General features: G+C 58.3%; 2 protein-coding genes across 3 annotated transcripts in view; both read right to left on the bottom strand.

The window, feature by feature from the left end:
• Window positions 1-2,490: 2,490 nt before the first annotated feature.
• DPM2 (dolichyl-phosphate mannosyltransferase subunit 2, regulatory) lies at window positions 2,491-6,008 on the bottom strand. Of its 2 annotated transcripts, none has more exons than XM_075560737.1 (4): window positions 5,051-5,988; window positions 4,675-4,764; window positions 3,914-4,016; window positions 2,491-3,177 (listed from the first exon to the last, which is right to left on the bottom strand). In XM_075560737.1, the coding sequence occupies exons 1-4, from the start codon at window positions 5,051-5,053 to the stop codon at window positions 3,119-3,121; spliced, it is 255 nt and encodes an 84-aa protein (XP_075416852.1). In that variant the 5' UTR covers window positions 5,054-5,988; the 3' UTR covers window positions 2,491-3,118. The 2 variants fall into 2 exon arrangements, with proteins under 2 accessions (XP_075416852.1, XP_075416851.1); XM_075560736.1 differs by lacking the exon at window positions 2,491-3,177 and adding an exon at window positions 3,184-3,779 and having other exon boundaries at window positions 5,051-6,008.
• A 1,258-nt stretch (window positions 6,009-7,266) lies between these two features.
• Window positions 7,267-20,546, bottom strand: part of EEIG1 (estrogen-induced osteoclastogenesis regulator 1) — a 31,995-nt gene continuing 18,715 nt past the window's right edge. Inside the window, exons 2-11 of the mRNA XM_075560735.1 lie at window positions 18,264-18,384; window positions 18,098-18,127; window positions 16,127-16,243; window positions 14,282-14,328; window positions 13,952-14,112; window positions 12,119-12,223; window positions 11,830-12,022; window positions 11,248-11,369; window positions 11,070-11,139; window positions 7,267-9,892 (exon numbers count right to left, since the gene is read on the bottom strand). Coding sequence (XP_075416850.1) covers window positions 9,847-9,892; window positions 11,070-11,139; window positions 11,248-11,369; window positions 11,830-12,022; window positions 12,119-12,223; window positions 13,952-14,112; window positions 14,282-14,328; window positions 16,127-16,243; window positions 18,098-18,127; window positions 18,264-18,384 — 1,012 coding nt within the window. The 3' untranslated portion in view covers window positions 7,267-9,846. The remainder of the gene's footprint in view (window positions 9,893-11,069; window positions 11,140-11,247; window positions 11,370-11,829; window positions 12,023-12,118; window positions 12,224-13,951; window positions 14,113-14,281; window positions 14,329-16,126; window positions 16,244-18,097; window positions 18,128-18,263; window positions 18,385-20,546) is intronic.

Here is a 20,546-nt window from a genome sequence, read left to right as displayed (position 1 = left end):
ATCCTACAGATAATGGTTCCTATGGAGATCCAGCTGCCATCCTGACTCTAGGACCCGCCCATCTTGTCACATGTATACCCCCAATCCCTCCTCTTCCTATTGCGTGTATCTCCATAGATTGTCCCCTCTCATTGCTGCATAACCTATAGTGCAGCCCCTTCCTGTGACGTATGTCTTGACCTGTAATTAGTGAGCTTGCACAAAGGCATATAGGTCTGGGTTAGCAATAAAGAGCTCTCTCTCTGCTCCTCCGTTGACCTCTCATCCGGCTCTCCTTCTCCTCTCCCATCCTCACTCCCGTTCCCTTCCCCTCTCTCCACGTGGACCACCAAGCGGGGCTGAGGTAAGCATGCAACTATGAAATGTGTCTGACTCCGTTACTTCAATCTCTCATGCTATGACTTTAATGTAATATTTACATATCTCAACCATACAATTGTATCTATCAAACCCATGATTAGTGGGGGGGGGCTGGCACCCCCGTTCAAACCAGTTCCCCATGGAGTGACCGGTGGGTCTGAGCTGCTGACCTTCTGGTTAACCACCAGCACTTTAGCCATTGCACCACGAGGTCACCACAGAAGCGGGATACCCTTTAATAGTCCACCTTACCCTAACCACCGCCGATACGCGTCCCCATCATGTCCATTCTTAGATCTCCTCTAAGTGGTGTCATCTGGTACTTGTTCTGTACATCTATTCTGTGACTATGGTGCTCACCGTCTGTGGGGTACCAGCCCCCACAACTGAATGGATCTACAGGGCGGTGGTGTAATTGAGGGGTGAAATTAAAGACATCAGAGAAGATAAGGCATGCTAGAGCTCACCTCTGGACCATGACTTCAGGAGCCAGGTCCACGCAGAGAGAGACTGTATTTCCAAACAAGGCTGATATACACTCAGGGGGGTGAGCAAGCCCCCAATTACAGGTAACCACATATGTAACAAAGTGGATTGTACTTAACCCTAAAGGGTCCCTGAGTGCATTGGAGGCGTAGCCTACCACCAGTGCCTGGGTCAGGTAAAGGGAGTGGCTGTCCTCAGAGCCTGGAGAGCATGTGGAGACTACTCCCTCACTTGTGAGTTGTATTGATAATTCATATACCATCAATTTTTCCCCGTGTAACGTGTTTTGGCCCCTTGCTGAAGACCAGTTGTCTGCAGGTGGTTGGGTTATCTATTGCTCCATTGCACCAGGGCCAGGCTGCTCAACTAGTGACTGTAGATTGAGGTTGGGGGTGAGGCCTACGTTGACATCTCCACAGTGAGCCTTCCATGAGCATGGCACTAGATCTTTTAAAAGGCCACTGTCGGCTGCATGCAGTCAGACTGGAGGGCCCAGAGCAGCAGTGGGGAGCAGGGAGGTAGCCATCAGTGGCTGAGGTGGCAGATGGTGGTTTTGCACTAGGGAGGTAGCTCCCGGGGAGAGGGAAAGGGGAGAAGTGACAGGAGGGAGCAGGGACACAGGATGATGCTGGGCATGAGATGAGGCGGGCATGAGGAGAAACAGCTTTTATGAGGCAAGTCTGTGAATTCAGCTGACAAGAGTGTGAGGTGACAATGAGGGAGACCATCCAATGGGGAATGTCAGGTTAGCTTGGTGCCTGGGCGCAGACACAGAACAAGGTAGGGTGTGACAAGATCCTCTAGACTGAGAGGCAGGAAGCAGAGTGGAGCATCAGAGAACATTTCGGGCTGAATGAGCGATGTCACAGGAATCTCCCCAATGTGTCGGAGGGGTCAAGGAAAGTGACTGGAAGTCACTACTTGCACTAATGGGTGACGGGGATGGATGCTCAGAGCATGGGAGGTAAGGAAACGCGGGCTGCAGACATCTTTGGCCTCTAGGGAAGTTTATTTATGAAGGGGATGCTTGGGGGGTATTTCTGGGTTGTTGGTGGGTTCCATCAGTGGCTATCTTCATGAACGGGCGGATCTTACTGAGAGGAGGCGGAGGTGTAGTCCTAGCAAGGCCCCTGGTGACAGGAATTCCTGCCACAGCAGTGGGAGAGGAGGGAGGAATGTTGGCAGGCTGAGGGCCGGTGTCAGACCACTCACTGAACACAGCAGCGCCAGCTCTGTTCTCACTGAGCAGTCCTGGCTGTGCAGGGCCAGCTGGGTTTTTAAGAGGCTGGCCAGAGGGTCCTGGAAATGCTAAGCCAGGCTGGCAGTGAGTCATCAAGGGGAGGGCAATATTGTCTGTAGCAGACTGTTCATGCTAACCTCCCCGCCCCCGCCACTGGACATCGGGTGGGGAGAGGAACTAAGCTCCTCCTCCAAATATGGCGTGAACCCTACCTGTCCCAGGCCCTGCTCTCTCCCCAGTGTTCGGCTCAGGGTTGGCCCAGAGCAGACACTGGCAGTACCCACACTGCATGAACCAGGGTTTTGTGGCCTGAGGCCAATGGTGGAACTACTTCTGAGCGCCTCTCCTGGGTCTCTGTCCGCCAGCCGCCCCAATCCCCGGTCAAGAGCGGCACCACCGAGACCAATACCTGACCAACCTTTATTGTGCAACTCCCCTGACCAGGCCAGCACCGGGGCTGGGCCTCCATGAGTGGGCAGTCTGGGGGCCCAGTGTGGCCCCTCTAAAGTGTCCTGATGCCTGGCGATGACCCCAGGCTCTGGCTGTCTGTCTGTCTTCAAGGCTTTCCAGGTGCAGAAGTCCTTTTAGAGTCTGATAGCTGGGGGCTGTCGCAGAAAGCTGCCTTTGCGAGGGAACAGGCCATCGTGGGGAGACCACCTGCTCCCTCAGGCCCTAACCCAGCATCTGCAGGTGGTGGGCAGGACACTGCAGAATGAGGGCAGAAGCCAGAAAAAAGGTGACAGGAGACTGAAGGTGAGGTGGGGAGAACCAACATCTTTCAGGTCCTGGGCCAGAAGCAGACGTCCACGCACCCCTCCCTCCTGGCTTCCAGAAGGGAGAGCTGGGGCTGAGCAGGGCTCTGTCCAAACAGGAGTCAGTCCTGAACAGCTTCAGCCTATGGGCATGACTGTAGGACAGCCAGGCTGGAGGGCCCTCAGTGTCTGGAATGGTCCTGCTGACGCCCTCCCAAGGTCCCTGGCCTGGAGGGAAGCAGAGAAGGGGCGGATGGGCAGCTCATCCCCCGCAGAACCTTTACTGAACCTTTCTGGTCACCTTCTGGTTCTTCAGCATCACGTAAGTGATGAACACTCCTGTAACACAGAAACCACACAAGATCGGGGTTTGGGCGCTGGGCAGGGAAGAGTGACCAACACAGGACCAGGCACCTGCCCCACCACGCTCCAGGCCAGCTGGTCACCTTTCCAGTCCTTCATCATACCACACATCCACTCAGTCATTCCAGACACAAAATGGAATGTCTCCCGGGGTAAGTCATTTCTTTCACTGTCTTCACATCCGACAGGGAACAAGACCCACCCAGGTATCCATTTATTCATTCTACCGACCCGTTTACCTAGTCGTCCACCTGTCTACTTAACATTCATCCTCCAGGCACCCATCGACTCCACCATCCAATGCAATTGGCGAACCATCCAAATGACTTTGTTGAGCCCCAGCCCAGTGCCAAGTGCTGTGGACAAAGCTATGATTAAACCACCGTTTCAGGCCTTAGAAAGCCAACAGCACTAAAGCATGGGAGCCAGAGAGGTGCCTGGATTACAAACCAGGATGACACGAGGGTGAACGGTGGCTGAGGTGTGAGCAGAGGGATGCGAGGGAACAGGTAGACATCACTTTAGAGTCCAATAAGCTCGGGGAAAACTGGAGTGGGGAGGACTGATGGGCTTGCAGTCTAGTAAAGGAAACAGAAAACCCCCAGGAAAGGCTTGGCGACAGCAAGCCAAGTGGACCTACAGCAAGTGCCAAACGGTGGATGAGAGAAGGTCACGAGGACCCACCAGATGGGGTAAGGGAGTGATGACTTACCTACAAGCAGGAGCAGCAAGAGGCCTGCAGCCAGTGGGATGCCAACAGCATAGGCTCGGGGCAGGAAGTACTTGTGGATGGCATGCTGGCTGTCGATGAATGGCTGGCACGAGGGCAAGAGCTCTGGTGAGCTCCCTCAACAGCCCAAGCCCGACCATCCATCCCACCTCCTCCGTCCAGGGAGTTGACCCCAGCCAGGGTACTGGGCCAGCCTTGGGGTTTCTCAGTTTGCTTCTGTCATTCATTCCCTGATTGTTTACCGGGCACCTGTTTGGTGGGGTGATGCTCACCCAAGCCACCCTCACTAGCTGGTGTAAGAAGTATAAAAGGAATTCGGAGATTCCCCAGCCTGCGCTCCAAGGTCTTTGGTCCTAACTGGTTCCCCCCAACCCTCACCCTGAGGGGAATGAACTCATTTAAATCAATGCCTTGCAGGATTCTGTACTTCCTAAGCTATAACTGAGTTTTCCATATTTGGGGGGGGGGGGCAGGTAGTCCCACAGGCTTTCATGGAATCCGTGAGAATTCCCATCAAAGGGAAAGCCACTCAGGTACAGGGCGTCTTGGGGCAGAGGTGGACCTTGGGCTAAGCCTTTGTCTGCGCCCCAGCTTCCTGCTGTGTTAGAGATTAAGCGAGGTAAGGCAGGCAAAACCCCTAGCACGGCAAATTGCTTCTCCTACGTTTCCGGGGTCGGTGTTAGGGCCCGGGATGGGGGATGGAGGCGGAGGAGGGCGGGGACCGGGACGGCGGGCAGACATACCAGGAGGATCACCCACACGGTGTAGTACGTGAAGATGACTAGGCTAACCGCCACGAGGCCGAGCCCCACCACCTGGTCAGTTCCCGTGGCCTGGAGGAACGGAGGGGAGGGCTCGGCTGAGGGCGCGGGCTCTCCTTTTAAAACACTGGGAGCGTCGCAGCCAGCCCTGACTGCCCATTCAGCCACACGCGCACTGAGGGTGGACGAAGGAGTCCATTTCTGGGATTGGCAAGGGGGAGCAGGCCTGGCGTTTTCAACCGCACGCTGGGCTGGCGGGAAGGCGACCCTGGCTCCGAGCGCCGAAGACCCAACTCCTGGGAGGAAACCAGTCACCGCCCTGAAATGCCCCGACTCCCGCAATCGGCCCCAAACTCACCATTACCCCCTACTTGTGACGCCGGAGCCGCAAGCTACTTCCGGCTCTGGTATTGCATCCGGGACCCGCGGGGCACGCTGGGAGTCGTAGTCCACAGGCCGACCCGGGACTACGTTACCCAAGACCAGCAGGCCCCGCCTCCCCATTGTATGTCGGGAAATGAAGTTTCTCAAGCGCATTGGGGGGGAGGATTGTTCCCTAGGCTATTCCCCCGACAGAGTCCTGTTCCACCCGTCCCAGAAATCTAGCTAATTTCTAAATCTGTCATAGTCCCAAAATCAGAGCGGGCTGGGAATGGGGCTGGAAGTCTCTTTTTTTTCCGATGACGAAACTGAGTGGCAGAAACAGGCTGGAGTCACCAGAACCTGGCTTCGCTTCCCTTTCTCGGTTCCTAACCCGTCGGTTGGAGAGGTACCAAGAATACTTACTGCCACGTCTGGGACAAGGAGGAGGGGCTACCTTGAGCCTGCAGGGTGGCGGGCCAGCCCAGATGAGGCAGCCCTCCCTTTCCGCCCCACCTCCCACGCCGTAAGCTGTGAATACCAGGGGAGGTGGGGCCAGATCATCCTCACTGTCCCCACCCCCTCTATGTCCAGGGCCTAGAACAGTCCTCCCCACAGCTCAGAAGGCTGCCAGCCCACCCCTCACAGGGAATCCGCCCGCCTCCCCGAAGCTTTAGCAGCTGGAGACAGCAGGGGCGCAGGCTTGTCACCGTTTTTTTTTTTCAATTGGCTAGCTTAGGAAGAGGCATCAAAAAATGGAATTAAGATGCACATTCCCCAGCAAGTTGTTTGAAGTCCTCTGTGTAGACTGGCTCAGTTAGCTAGCTCCCTGTGATAGTTACATAATTCCATGTCAACTTAAAGCTATGTAAGCGTAGGGGTGGAGTCTAGCCTGTCCATCAGGTCATATAGCCTGATGGTGCCTCCTTGTGGGCATCACCTTCTCCTGAGGGTCTGGAACCTCCCTCCCTCCCTCCCCTCCCTTCCTGCTGCTGGCTGACCCTGGTGCGGCCACCACCATTGGACCCAAATGCCATTAATCACCAGCTTGTGATCTTCCTGCATCACCATTGCATGTGGCTGCGTGAGTGACAAGGGATTATGGACTAGTATTGGACTTGATCTGGTCGGAGCTGTTTGCTTGATATAGTGACTTTTTGATATAAAGCTGTTTCTTCCATATACATGAGCGTCACTGTTGTTTGTTTCTCTGTCAACCCAGCCTAACACACTCCCTGAGGGTAAGGTCCAAGGTTACTACTGTATCCAGACTGGGCTTGGTACACATCAGTTAATCAACTTCACAATTTGTGATTTTTTTAAATATTCGGCGATACTTTGGGTACATCTGGGCACTCCAGGTATCCCCCGAGGGGCTATGTGGAAGCCATGGTCTGCTACCTTCCCTGTGAGAAGTGGGCACGTCTAGCCTGGCACGGTTTACTCTTGCTGGCAGCTGTTATCTCCAGGAATCTAGCCACTCATCTCTGATGATGTGGGCTACCCCACCTCCTCCCTACGTCCCATTTCTGAGAGAAACAACCCTTTTGGGCTGAGAGCCCAATCTCTTCCACCTCACAGCTGACTCTGGGAGTGACTCACAGGAGTGGGCTAAAAATTGGCATTCAGAGCAAAAGGGAGCCAGTTCTGAGAAGAGGTGGGGCTAACGCTGGGCTGGGGGCAGGCACCAAAGCCCCCAGGCTTCCCACCACTTCCAAGCTTAGTTAAGCTGCTCAGCTTCTGGGTGATTTGGAGCCAGGGAAATGGGGAGAGGGGCCCAGGTCCAGCCTACAGACATGTCTGGCCTGAGCCTAGGAGGTGGGGACTGGCTCTGTACCCCCACAGGTCCGGCTGGATACTGACTTCCGGACTAGATTCCCAACCTCTTTGCAACTGGACGAACCCGGGTTCCTTGCCTCTAGCCACATCCATTAGATTCCCCAAATGGGGGAAGGTCCACGGGCCAGTGGCTAGTATTTGGGCTTTTAAGTTAGAGACAAGCTCAAATTCAGGACCTGCCTCTAGTGTTCACAAGTGTGTGTCTTCTAGCCTGTCTCACTAGGACTTGAATAATAAAGGTGGTGAGCTGATTGTAGCCAGGGGTGTCTCCCCAACCTTGGGACGTGACCTCACTTGTACATACGGGCTTCCTTCCGATGCCCTTTGATCCCAAGGTCAATGGCATGGTAGCGAGGCACAAGATGACCCCAGCCGTACCAAAACAAAAACTGCAACATTTATTTTTTTTAATCCCCAAACCAAGACATTGACACTAGACTGATTTCCCCTTACAATGTTATTTTCTACAGTAGAAGCTGGGACAGAGATGCACAGTTGCTGAATCTGGGGGCGGTGGTGGCAGCATTCTGTTAGAAAGGAGAGGAATTAAAAAAAACAAAAAAATCCCCTCCCCGTCATCTCTCTGTTCACCCCACTGGAAAGAGGAAAATAATGGACATTTTCCATTCTGGTAGATCAGACCATGTAGTCAGTTTGTGGGGTAACCAAGAAAAAAAAAAAACCCTAAAAATATTTCAGACTTTTAATTTTCCTTAAATCTTCTTGTAAAAATGTTAAACTGTCTTTCAAGATCATTCCAAACTGGCTTTGCATAGACTGATTCATTTCCAAAAATATCTATAATATATCTCTCTATACAGAATTTGAAGTCCAGGAGCTGTGGGTGCCTGGTGGGGATTCACTGAGCTTGAGGGGGCCAAAGGGCTGAGACCCAGGCACCTGGCCTCTGGCTCCAGCCAATGTTAATTTGGTTGTGACCCAATTGTCAGTTAGTTCAATTCTCCTGCCCAGGACCTGGCACTAGAAGTGAGGCTGGCTCAGTCTCTTTCTGGGTTGACTGCTGAGCTCAGACCTGGCCTTAGGCAGGGCTGGGGTCCTGGCTTTGGGGGAGTCTCCCAATAGCACCAAGACCGGCAGTTCTGTACCTGAAGTCCCATAACTTTGAACCAGATGAGAACCATCACCCTGAATGTAATGCCCCCTGTAGCCTCCACTGTCCAGAGATCATAGAGACACAGAAAAAAGGACACCCCCGACCTTTGGAGGGGGCACCCCATTTGGAGACAGTGCTGTCAACCTCTTTTTAAAGTGCCAGGCATCCTCAGAGCAGGAAGGGAGTCTCCGAGCTGACCAGAGCTCTGCCCTGCTGCAGCAGGCACCTTCTAACATTCATTTTCTACAAAAAGACCTAGGGGGGTTAAAAATGTGAAAACCAAACCAAATGCAGAAATGCTCTGGCCCCAATGCCAATGGGTTCTCGGACCAGAACCCCAATGTTTGCCAGCAGAGGAACATGGGAAACGGGGCAAGATACCCCCCCAGCCTGGGGAGGGCCCCTACCTGCCCACACCAAAGAATCAGTATCCTTGACCCCCTCCCCGCATTCAGATGCCCAGCCCTGCTGGGACCTGGCCAGCAAGCAGAGCAGAACACAGGACCTCCTACCCCTCCCTGGGGGGGAAGGAGAAAACAAACAAACAAACTGTGAACTCAAAAAGAGAGAAAAAAAAAGATGAAGAAAAGCAAAAAGAAAACTTTAGAACTAAACAAACACCAGCCCGCTGGGTTTATACAAAATGAAGGGCATTTCAAAGAAGGGTGGGAGTGTGGGGTCCAGGGCCTGGCTGCAGCCAGGATCCACAGCTAAGCAAAACCGAGGCCGGGGTGGTCCAGGAAAAGTGCTGAGAACAGAGCTTCAGGGAGGTGAGCAGCATCTCTCCCAGGCTCACTGCTGCTTTTCCCACAGTGGGGTGGGCCGTTCCAGAGGGGAGCTGTGTGTTCCTGGCCGGGAAGCCAGCTCCAGGCCAGCCCACTCAGCCTCCCTGCCTCCAGCAGCACCCCCAGCCTGGGCCAGCTGACCCTGGGGCACAGAAAGGGGGCTCTGCTTGCCAAGCCCAGCTGAGCGGAGTCAGGCCCCTATCTGCCCTGCCTTCCCACCACAAGACCCAGCTGCTCAGGACCCAGCCCTGGCAGAGGGGAGTCTGTGGACAGACAGTCCTTGTCAGGCACAGGTCCCAGGCCTAACCTGGGGGTGGGGGTGGGGACCTAAGTGGATGCAGGAGGCAGCACCCCGTTCCAGCAGGGCTGCTGGGCCTGGGCGTCTGACTGCACAGCAGGCAGGGCCCGGGCATCCTCAGGAAGGGGTGGCAGGGGCAACGGGGCTGTGCAGAGGACAAGCATTGTGCAAAACGCAGGCTGCCGGGGCAGCAGGAGGACATTAGGTGGGGTGGGGTCTGAGGTCTCCGTCCCCAGGAGCAGGCCGCCAGCGGGTCCCAGGGGCTATAGGCAGGGGATAGCTGAAGCTTGAAGCAGTCAGAGGGTCAGGGTAGCAGGATCATGGGGAAGGGCTGGCCCAAGGGTGGGAAGAGCGATAGAGGCAGGCCCTGCTGCGGGGGCTATAGCCAGTGCTCCTGGTATGAGTGGAGCTGCAGGGAAGAGGCCCCAGCCACAGGATGCCCCGTGATAGGAGCCGCTGCTGTCCCTGGCTGAGGAGCCTTCCGGTCTCCAGGGCTGGCAGTCCTACTTTTGTCCTGGCCTTCTGCCCTCTAGTGGTTCAGAGGAGAATATTCACAGTGGTGCCTGGGCCTTGGTGGGCCAGGAGGGTCCAGCATGGAGGGGAGGACATGGAATGATGACCTGGGGACTTGAGTGCATGGAGGAGGCATGGATGAGATGTGGCTTGGCTGGAGATCTGGAGGGGACAATCCTTCATGGAATGACACAGGTCTGGCTGCTCACGAAGGCAGGCTCTTCTCCAGGAGGATCACCTGCTCCTCAGTGGCTTTCAATCACGACTGGCTCGTAGACCCCGGAGGAGACCCTGTGGGGGGAGAGGGGTCAGCATGCCTCCTGGCCACTCCACGTGCCCAAGCCCTGCAGGCCCTTTACAGCAGGTGGGGCTCAAACCGAGGCTCAGAGCTACTAAGTTTTCGTTAGAGACAAAACAGACCCTGGGCACCAGTGTCAGGGTGAGCTGCCGGGCTGCCTACAGGGCCACAGAGATGGCACAGGCCCTGGCCTTGAGCTGGTCCTGGAAGGCTGCCCCAACTCATCTGACAGATAGAGACTGAGAGGTTATGAGGCTTGTCAAGAGCCCAGTAGAAGATGGGGAGGTGGGCGACTGAGGCAAGCAAGGACTGGCCTTGGAGCTCTGGAAAAATGGGGCATGGCATCCAGCTCTGCCATCACCTTGTGCCCACAGACTGCCTTCTTCCCTCCCCTGGCTTCCCTCATCTTGATGAGGCGATCAGGGCTGCTCATAAACCTCCCAAGAAGCCAGGATCCCACCCACCTAGGGCAGCCCAAGCTGCTCGCTGGAAGAAGGGAGTCAGGAGTTCAAACCTTGGCCAGCAGGGGTCAGCAAAACAACAGCAGAGGGCAGGTCCGGGGCCCTGGGCCGCCCACTCTAGCCTCTTTTATCTCCTCTGGGCCCAGCTTTCCCATGGGGCTCAACCCTGCAGGTTGGACACTCCTCTACCCACTCTCCCCGACCTTCAGTCCCCCAGCCTCCTAAAGCCTGCTCCTACCCACTGGTCTTGAGCACCCTCAGGGCAGGGGTCTGGGCTGCGGAGAGGACTTCTCGTGCTGCGTCCCAGCCCTGAGCCCAGTGCCTGGTGGTAGCTGGTGCTCACCAGGTATTTGTCCAGTAAGTGTGTGAACCATCTGAAGTTTTTAGGGCTTCCCACATCCCGAATGAAAGGGAAGGAAACAAAGCCCCGGATAAAGGTGGCCCGGTTGTGTGCTAGGTGCGTTCCAGGACCACCCTTGGGATGCCACAGACAAGTCCCTGGTGTGGATGGCCTCCCTTCCTGCTGAGATGTGTGCTGCCCACACAATTCGGCAGGTGGAGAAACTGAGGCCCGAGGAGAAGTGATTTGCTCAGGGTCAGGCTGCAGTGACAGAACTGGCATTGGAGCAGCTGGTCAGCCAGTCTCATGCTGTCGGAGGACCCTACCCCAAGCTCCGCCTTCAACCCAGGCCCTGCCCTCACCCCCTACCTGTCGGCCAGCTGGACGCCACTCAGCGTGGTGGAGCCGTCGCGGCTCACGAACAGCCGCAGGTTGCTGTCTGTGGGAACACGAGGGGATGGCGGCTGAGTGGGGCCCCTGAAGTCATCAGCTGCCCGGCCCCTCCTTCTCAAGTGCACACGCACACACGCACGTGTGGGCAGCTCACCCTCCATGTTGCTGCCGTCCGTGAAGTCCTGGCTCTGCATGATCTTCTCCACGATGTCATCGGCGTCGATGCGCGTGTCATCCACCCAGGTCGGGTGGCTCTCCACCGAGTCCTTCTTCCGCCTGGAGGGACAGAACCGAGGCTCCACAGTCAGAGCCGTGCCGGCAGAATGCCTGAAGCCCTCACAGCCGCCCTCGGATGTCAGTGCCGCCCTGAAGGAGGGGCGTTCACGAGCCACCTGAGCTCCCCCAGTGAGCAGACACCCTGGACTCGCCCACTCTGTCCGCGTGGTCTACAGCCCATTGGACCAGTGCGCTCAGCTGGCAGGGACACGCTATACGCAGGCACGGCGCTATGCCCTTATGAACCTCACGCTAGGCACGTCACCATCCAACTCTCCCCGGGCTCTCGCGGGAGAAGCAGAGGCTGAGAGGCACCGGGAGTCACGCTCTCGGGCCCTCTGCCGTGTGCTGCCCCCGGGGCAGGTCGAGCTGCTCCCTTGGGTGCTCACCCCTTGCACCAAGCCTTGCTGGCCCTGTGGGAGGGCCCTTCTCCCCAGGGAGAACGAGCAATGGGGCTCACCGAAAGGAACGGTCTGACAGGTGGGGCCGGGGTGGCCGGGGCGGCTTCTCTGGGGGCCGGTGCTCCCGCTCGCTGCCCTCGGGGCCCTCCACGGTCATGCTGAGGCCGCCGGAGGCGCTGCTGCTTGTGGACGTGTTCCTGCGGTGCGTCAGGTCCGAGAGGCTGGAGGAGCGGGAGTGCTCCGTGCTGTAACCTGGTGAGCGGTGAGGGAGGGCTCATGAGGAGGGGGTGCTCATGAGGGGCTCCTCAGGCTGGGGCAGGCCACCAGAGCGGCCAGGCGGGCCCTCACCAGAAATCTTGGACTGCTGGCTGGCGTAGCTGGAGTTGCGGGAGTGTCCAGAGTGGAAGACCTCCTCGGGGCTGGACAGGCTCTGGTCTGGCTCCTCCGGCACCCCTGGAAGGCAGGAGGGGCGGGCAGGAGGTTACCCAGCGGGCCAGCCCCACCCTGCTCCACATGTCCACTCCCGCGCCTCCGACTGGGGGTGGGGGCGGGCATCTGTGGGGCTCATAGAAGAGAGGTGCCCCCAAAGCCAAGGGGCCATCGAACACAGGCTTATTCATGCTTCTCTGCCAAGGCCTTCTCCCTGGGTGCTCTGCTGGGTGCTGGGACCGAGCGGGAGCTACCTGCCTCGGGGGTAGAACACAAAAAAAATGACCCTCAACTTGTAACTGGGGGTGGTGCAGGGCAGCGGGTCAGGATTGGGTGGGGTAGAGAAAGCCTCATCAGAGCAGAGTCTTCCACGAAGAGAGCACAGCATGAACCAAGGCTTGAGGTCTGAGTGAACTTGGGGCCGAGGGGGAGGGTGCTGGGGCAGTTGGGGTAGAGTGAACAGGGGTGAGGGAATGTGGAAGGGGCCTCGGGCTCCAAGGGCCTGTCAGCCGGGGCACACAGCCTTCTCCAAAGTCAGAGACGCTCCCCGGCAGGGGGGACAAAGGAACCAGGAGGCCCACCACAGCCACCCGACCCCGAGCCCTGCAGGACTAGAACACCACCCCAGCCATGGCAGGAAGGAAGGAGGCATCCTGCCCTCTTCAGAGAGGGGCCCATGCACGTCACGGGCTTGACCCTCCAGGCCTGCTACTGACCCTAGCTGAGGACAGACCCTTTCAGGTTCCTGTAAGGTCTGCATGGGGGCTGGAGGCTGGGGACCGAGACCAGCAGGGCCTCAAGTCCAACGCTGCCTAGAAGGGGTATCTCTTCTGCTTCCTAAAGGTACCTAAGAGCGTTCCTCTGGGGACCCAGCCCTGAACCCCAATCCCAGATTCACCCTAAGACCTAGCCCCCTGTGCCCTACCCGGGAAGATGAGCATGGAGGAAAGCTGGGGCCTTCATGGCTCCCTGTCCCAGGGGCAGAACCCCCAGCGGAGAGACGTCTGCTGCCCCTAGCCCTGCGCCTCTCAGGTTCCTGAAGCACAGAGCAGGCCCTCGTGGGCCACCCTGCTCCAAGCCAGCCTGGGGTGCGTCTGCCACCCTGCTCTGAGCTCACCTGCTGGGGAGGAGCCCAAGTCAGGGTGGGGCAGGCTGGGGTTGCTCTGGGGGCCCAGCGCGGCCCAAGCAGACACTTTGGAGCAGGTCAAGGCCTCCTCCCTCTGGTAGCACCTCCTGATTGTCATGGGGCTCCCTCTCACTGCTCATAACAACCCTCGTAATGGTGATACTTTAATAAAGCACACAGCCAGGCAAGGGGCTGGGAGACACGACCACTGGTCCCTACGTCATACCCGAGGGGCAGCACACAGCACGTGGGAGCAGCATTCACCCCACATCCCTAGGCCAGGATCCGGATGTCAGCCCAGCCACCGCTCGACAGCCCCTGGCCCATCTGGGTTCTGCCCCCACCCCTACCCCTTTCCCTGCTCGTCTCTTCTGTAAGTGGTTACTCCTGTGATGGTCAACTTCTGATTTCCCACCATCGGCCATGTGAGCAGGGACACCGGGTGGGCCAAGGTGACGAAAGCAGCAGTGAATAAAAAGTGACGCACCAGCCCGCCGCGCTGTGGCTGACACCAGGGGGTGCTTAGAACACTCAGTGAACAGAGCCCCATCCAGCCCCTCCCCATCCTGATCCAGGGCCCTTTGGGAGCTGGAGACACTGGTGGCAGCCGGGGGGGTGAAGGGCACCTGAGCTGAGGATGGTGGGCCGAGCCTTGGAGGGCCGAGATCCTGTGAGTGAGTTGGTGGTATTGCTGCCGCCACTGCCACTGGTTCCGCCACCCTTACACGTCAGCTGCAGCGAGGAGTCCTGGCCCGGGATCGAGATGGACTTGGCAGTGGATGGTGGCCTGGGAGGACAGAGGGACGTGGTAGGAGGGGATGGGGAAGCACAAAAACTGGGGGTCCCAGAGAGCCTAGAGGAAGAAAGAGATCCTGTCCCCCAACCTCTGTGCCCAAAGACCTGCTCCCATTCCTCTCCTACCTGCCCCCCAACCCCCACCTGCTGCTGGCACTTACGTCTTGAAGCAGGGGTCTCCGGAGAGCAGGAACATGCCAATGGTGACCTGTAAGGGGGGGACGTCCCATCAGTCGCACCCAGCCCAGACGCAGGGCCAACATGCCTTCAGAGTTTCACCCTGCCTCTCTGACCCTCCTGGCAAGGAGAACCTGGCAAAGCCCAATGCCCACCTCAGGGAGTCCTGCACCGACGCAGCTCAGCACCTGGCACCCAGGGGTGGGGCTGGGACCGGCAGCAAGTTAGCTGCCTTAACTTGAAGTGGTGCCTAACTGTGGGCTGCTCGACAGAGGCAGGAATTCATCCAAAGTTCTTAGTAGACGCTGCTAACCTCAAGGGCAGACCCGGCAGCTGCTCCCAGGGGGAAAGACGGGGCTGCCTGGTCCGTGAAGCTGGACAGGCTCCAACACTCTGCAGAGCAGCCCAAGGCTGTCGTGTGGGAATCAGCTCGCAGGTGGCTGCGTGTAGGCTCAGTCAGTGGTGGCATGTGAGTTTGCTGAGTTAAGCCCCAAGGAATCCTACTGAACCCAGAAGGGCGAGTGCGCGCTCATTCTGCCTCTGCAGTGCCCAGCCTGCATCTTTCACGGTGGAAGTGGCGGGGAGAGTGGGGCTGCCCACAGCGGCTGGAGGGTTCCCCGAACCTGCCGTGTGAGGCCTCGGAATCCAATTCTGCGGGAAGGAGGCACTCCGCGGAAGTTGCTGAATAAAAAGTAACGCACGAGGCCACGAGAAATGTCACTTCCTCCAGAGCAAAGACCTTGGCGATGGCCAAACATGGCAAGGTCTGGGTCCCTAGGTCTGGCCTGAGGCTGAGCAACAGGTGGCAGGGAGGGAAGACGCTGCTGCTCCCAGAGCCACCACTGACAAAAATGGTGACACTGGCTTGGGGTTTCTCATGGGCATCTAGTTTGGCCCTGGGAGCACTCTGCGAGTACGTGACAGCTCTGATTACAGATGAGGGATCTGAGATGCAGGGGACACTGCTACCCAGGAAGAGTTGGTGTGAACTCAAGGACGGATGATCCCTGGGTCCCCTTGGTTTGGCTTGACAAGGGGACGTGGGGCTGGTGCAGAGTGAGGCTCCCGCCCCGCCCCTCCATCAGCCTGCACCCCTGGTCTCTGGTGCTTCCGGGTCCGCCAGCCCAGCCAGCTCCGTCATGGACACACTGTGCTCCAAGTTGGTCAGCTCCCAGGGGTGCTGTGAGGACAAAGCTGCTAGCTTAGCCAGACAGGAGCTGGACGCAGAGGAAGAGGGTGTGCTGGGGGAAGAAGCTCAGGCCCCTCTGCTCCCAGGAAGCAAAAGAGGCAGGTGCCCAGGGGGAGGGAGAGGGGTGGGCAGGTCAGCTGGCATCTGGGCTCCCAGAGCAGCCACTCCTAGTCCATACAGGCTGAGGAGGGCAGATTCTTCTGCCTCAGCAAGGTCAGGGAGGCAGGGCTGGAAGATGGACTGCAAAGTCAAACGTTTGTGCACTCTCAGCTCTACTTGGGACTCTGGATGAATCACTTAACCCTGTGCCTCAACTCCTGGCTGTGCGAAACCTGTACTGATCCTAGACAGACTGGAGCGCCTGGGCTGCTGGCGGGGGACCCTGACCTAACTGGTGCAGGCACTCAGCACACGCTTTACTAGCTGGCAGGGCTCACCTGACCCCTAAGGCAACTGTCTGGGTCTAGCCCCGAGTCCCAGCTATGCATGGGGGCGGCAACCTGAGGCCAGCGGCAGGCTACGCCTCAGACAGGGGTTGCCCGACTCCCAGCATCTTCCCTGCAGGCTCTGTACACCCCAGGTCCCCTGCTGCTCTCTGGTGCGATGGGGCCAAGAGGCAGGCGTGTCCCTGGGGATGTACCTTGAGGATGGAGTTGTCCTGGCGGGTGTTCTTCGTGTCATAGCCCTCCAGCAGGCAGCAGCGTACCGTGGAGCCTGAGCCAGCAAACTCGGCCAGGTTCAAGTCAGCAAAGCCCAGCTGGAAGGAGAACGAGAATGAATGTGGCCTTGGGGAGTGGCAGCCAGAAGGGTTGACTAGACGGGGGGGGGGGGGGGGGGGGGACGACGAATACAAGGGCAGGCAAGGCCCAGGGCCCACCCCGCAGCCCCGACTGACTGCTGCAGAACCAGGGCCCTAGAACAGAGGCCTGAGTCGGAGGCTCCGACCAATGAAGCAAAGCCAGGAGCTCACATCCCTGAGCTGCACAAAGCACCCTTTGTGCCGTGTCCCAGAGTGCACCGGGACCAGTGCGCCTGAGATGAAAGGCCATTGTCTGTGACACAGACGCACTGTTCCCTGGGAAACAAGGCCGTGCTGTCAGAGGCTGCCAGAGGAGTGAGCAGGGGAGGAGAGAAGGCCCGTGGGAACTTGGCAGCAGCGTAGGGCGGGGGTGCCCCAAAGAACAGGGGGAGGAGCAGGGGTATTGGCAGGGTGGGTGGGAACTCCAGAGAGGGGCAGAGGCCTGGCATGAGGGTCTGGCTGGCTCTGTGCTCCCTGGGGATCTAAGGAAGGGGCTCTGGGCTGCCCCTCTGAATTGAGTGCAAGAGTGGAGGGGAGGGAAGTGAGAGCAGTGGGAAGAGCTGGCCAGGAGCCAGGAATACGCTTAGATGGAAGCCAGGTCTGCTAGGAACTGGAGGGGAAACTGAGGTCGAGGTGAACAGTACCGGGATCTGGAGCTGGGAACACAACCCTGCCAACTGGGGACATTTCCAGAATCAGAATCGGGTTCAGATCCAGGCCTCACCCACTAAGGGTGACCTCATTTTCCAGTCACAGGAACTGAGGCTCAGGGACGGGACGCGCATCCCTGACCACTGACAAGCCCTGCCACCTCTCTGAATCTTGTCTTCTCTGTGTATGGCAGCAGCCAGGCCTGCAGGGAAGACTCTAGCTAATGCTAGAAAGGGAGGGGACTGCCAGTGGGTGGGCTAGGTGCTCCGCAAGGTGTCTGCAGCGGGGAGGTGGGAAGCTCCAGCTGTTTGCTGACAAAGGCTTTCCTGGCTGGGCTGCTGTCCTCAGGTGGAGGCATTTCCATTCGGACAGCATCATCCCCTGGCTGGTTCTAGGCACCCTGCCCTCTGCTTTGAAGTGGGCCATCAGCTCCCACGGCCGGGGCAGAGTGCACGGGACAGCCCGCTGCACTTCCTGAGTCCTGGCCAGTGGGAGGGCCACGCCCTGCACAGCACCACTTGCAGGCCTTCCGTGCAGGGCAAGGTGATGCAGGGCGTCCCCCTCTCTCAAGCTGGACCCCACCCCCTGCTGGGCTTTCCCTGAGAACTGTGGAGAGGGCTCCAAGTATCCCGGGGCGGGGACTTCGGGTAGAGTCATCTTTGTGGTGCAGGGCTGGGCTGTCTGTGGGTGCAGTGACGCCCTAGCAACCATCTAGATGTCCACTCAGCGGGGCCTGGCTGAACCCGCCCAGCTACACGAGGAGAGCCTACCATGGTCAGAAAGCACAGGTGTGAGGAGATGCCTAAGCCCCACGGCAGGCGAACGAACGCTCAAGGGAAGGATTCGCTCAGAAGGAGTCCTGCCTGTGTATATACAGAAGCCCTTACTGTCTTCAGGGTGTTCTGGTATGCCTCTAAGTCCTACTGCGTGTATTAGTCACGGTTCTCACCAGGCCCAGGGGAGGTCTGGGAGGAGGCCGGGGTGGGCAGGAGGTGGAAACCATGCCTTCTTCGAATGGGAACTTCAGCCGCAGCCCTGGTATGAAGTGCAGCACTATCACTAAGGCCTTTTCAAGAAAGACTCCACCACACCCAGGCCTCCTGCCGGCTCCCACCCCATCGTGGCAGCAAACCCTTGTGTCCCTTCTCCCAGCCCACTTACCTTGGAATACGCTTTCCCGCCTTTCAGTTCCTGCAAGGGAGGGGAGACACAAGCAGTGTATGACAGGGAATCCAAGGGACCAGCCTGCAGTGCCCACTCCCTTCCCTTTGTCCACAGGCCCGGGCTCCCCCACCCCCCACCCCACCCCTGTGGACCCCAGGCTCACCTTGCGCACGGACACGCGGAAGACGCAGGGGTCCAGCAGGCCGGTGGCTGGGTTGGCGCTCATCTTACACACGAAGGTGAACCTTTTCCGCCAGCGCACACAGTTCTCCTGCACCTCCTCCCTGGGGGGCGAGATGGAAGGCGGAGGGGGGGGGGCTCATGAACACTGCCAAAGGCAGCCCACATCAGCCACCAAGCTGGCCGCACAGGGGGGCACAGGGGGCTACTGCCAGAGGGTGCAACACACGGTGACTTAATCTTCACAGAATTGTTAGGTATGAAAACACATGGCAGGGTGAGATGACACAGGGGGCAGCTGAGCCCTTCCTTCCTCGGAGCTAAGGGACAAGCTGTCTGCATGCGCGGACCTGAGACCATGGGTCACAGACACCGCCCATCCCGGCCCCTTCCACAGCCACCATTCCATTCCCTCCCGCCAGCGGGGCTCCTGTGGGATAACTCACTTCCTGGAAGGGCCTCCTTGCAGCCCCCCTTCCTGACCAGTGACAGCAGCGAGGGCCCCTCTAACACTAGCAGCTGCCGCTCACTGAAGACAGCGCCAGGTGCTGGAGATACACAATCACACAAACCAACAACTCCTGGGGCGGCTGACGTCATAAAGCGATTCCTCATTCCAGGAATACGGAAGCTCCCAGGGCTAAGACCTTCACCCCAGGGACACACTGCTGAGAGGCAGGACAGGCAGGGGTCTGAACCAGGCAGCCTGGCACCAGGCTCCACACCCGACCCGAGACACCAACTCGGGGCCTTTGGCTTCCCTGCCACTAACTGGGACCTGATCTTCCAGCCCCCAGACTCCTCTGGGAGCTGCGGCAGGATCCAGGGGCGGTGGCAGCTCCTGGCAGAGATGGTCCCATTCCCTGGGCAGCTCCCAGCCCATTGCCAGATCGCATGCTCAGGAAGAGAGCCAGGGAAGAAAGAGTGGGCTGGTGAGAGATTAACCGGGAAGGCCCGGCTTGGAAATGGCCTTGCTGCATGTGGTGAGCTGAAGAGCAGGGTGAACTGTGAGATGGCCGCTGAGAGTGGAGGGCCAGGGAGGACCCTGGCTGAGCATCTCCCACCCCTCCACTTGTTTTCTTGTCACGGCAACTTCATGATGTGGCTCCTTCCACAGCTGAGGACAGCGCATGCCAACAAGAAAGCCACCCTCCAAAGGTCAAAGATCACATGCCTAGTAAGTGACAAAGCGGAATTTGAACCCAGGGCCAGCTGACTTCAGAGGCAGAGCACTCAGTCATTGCCACGGCGCCTGGGAAAGCCCAGCATGGAAGCTACGGACACTGGGAGGCAGCGGGGCACACCCACCCATCGATGTTCCGGGGGTGGGGGGGTGCCAGGTCATGGGCTACTGCAGTGAGCTTGAAGGATGTGCAGCTCCCAGTGAAGTCTCAGTGTCACGGACAGAGATGAATCAAAGGCAGAGACAGCTGCAGTGTGGGGGGGGGGAGACACTGGAGTTCCAATCCCAATGAAGAGCAGGGCGTAGGCAGCACATAGTGAGCACTGAGTGAGGGCCACATGCCCCCCCTTCCATGGCTTTCTATGAGGGACCCTCTAGGCAACCCTGCCCTGGTTACACGAGCAGGACCAGGGTCACAACCATCATGGCACTGTTCGGCTCAGCCTGGGGCTGAGCCTCTCTGTCCTTCGTGAAATGGCACACTACTCACTTCCATCATGGGCACCTGGGCCCAAGTGCCTGGCCTTGTGAAGCACACCTCAGCTGATAGAGACACTGGGACCCAGGGGCACTGGCCACCAGATGCTCCAACATCTTGAGGAGGGTAAGCACCAGCAAACCCCTGAGATGGAGGCTGAGATGGAGGCTGAAGGAGAGAGAGGGGCCACGGGAAGGTGTATGTTGCGGGGAGGAGGAGGGGGCTGTCCCAGGACCCAGCCACACTGGCTCTACTCATTCATTCAGAAACCTGAGCATCAGGTTTCCGTGTGCCCCGCGGAGCTCTGTGCATTCTGGTGGGAGATTGAGTACAGCAGACCAGCACATCAAAGAAATCAGAGGGAAGAAGTGAATAATGGCCAATAAGGGCTTCAAGAGACATGCCAAAGGCCAGTGAGCACATGGGGAGATGCCCAACATCTTAGTCATTAGGGGAATGTAGGCCACACCCACAAGGAACCCCAATGCCACGGCCGCTGGGCTGGCAGCGAGGAGAGGAGGCACAGGGGCCCTGCGCACACTGTCTGCTGGGAGGGGCGCACACCCAGGCTGCTGCTCAGGGAGACAGCTTGGCTGTTATTCAAC

This window comes from Tenrec ecaudatus, chromosome 10 (assembly GCF_050624435.1).
Source record: "Tenrec ecaudatus isolate mTenEca1 chromosome 10, mTenEca1.hap1, whole genome shotgun sequence".
NCBI classification, from domain to species: Eukaryota; Metazoa; Chordata; class Mammalia; order Afrosoricida; family Tenrecidae; genus Tenrec; species Tenrec ecaudatus.
Note: the sequence above shows the minus strand (reverse complement) of the source record. Positions and strands in the feature narration are given on the sequence as shown.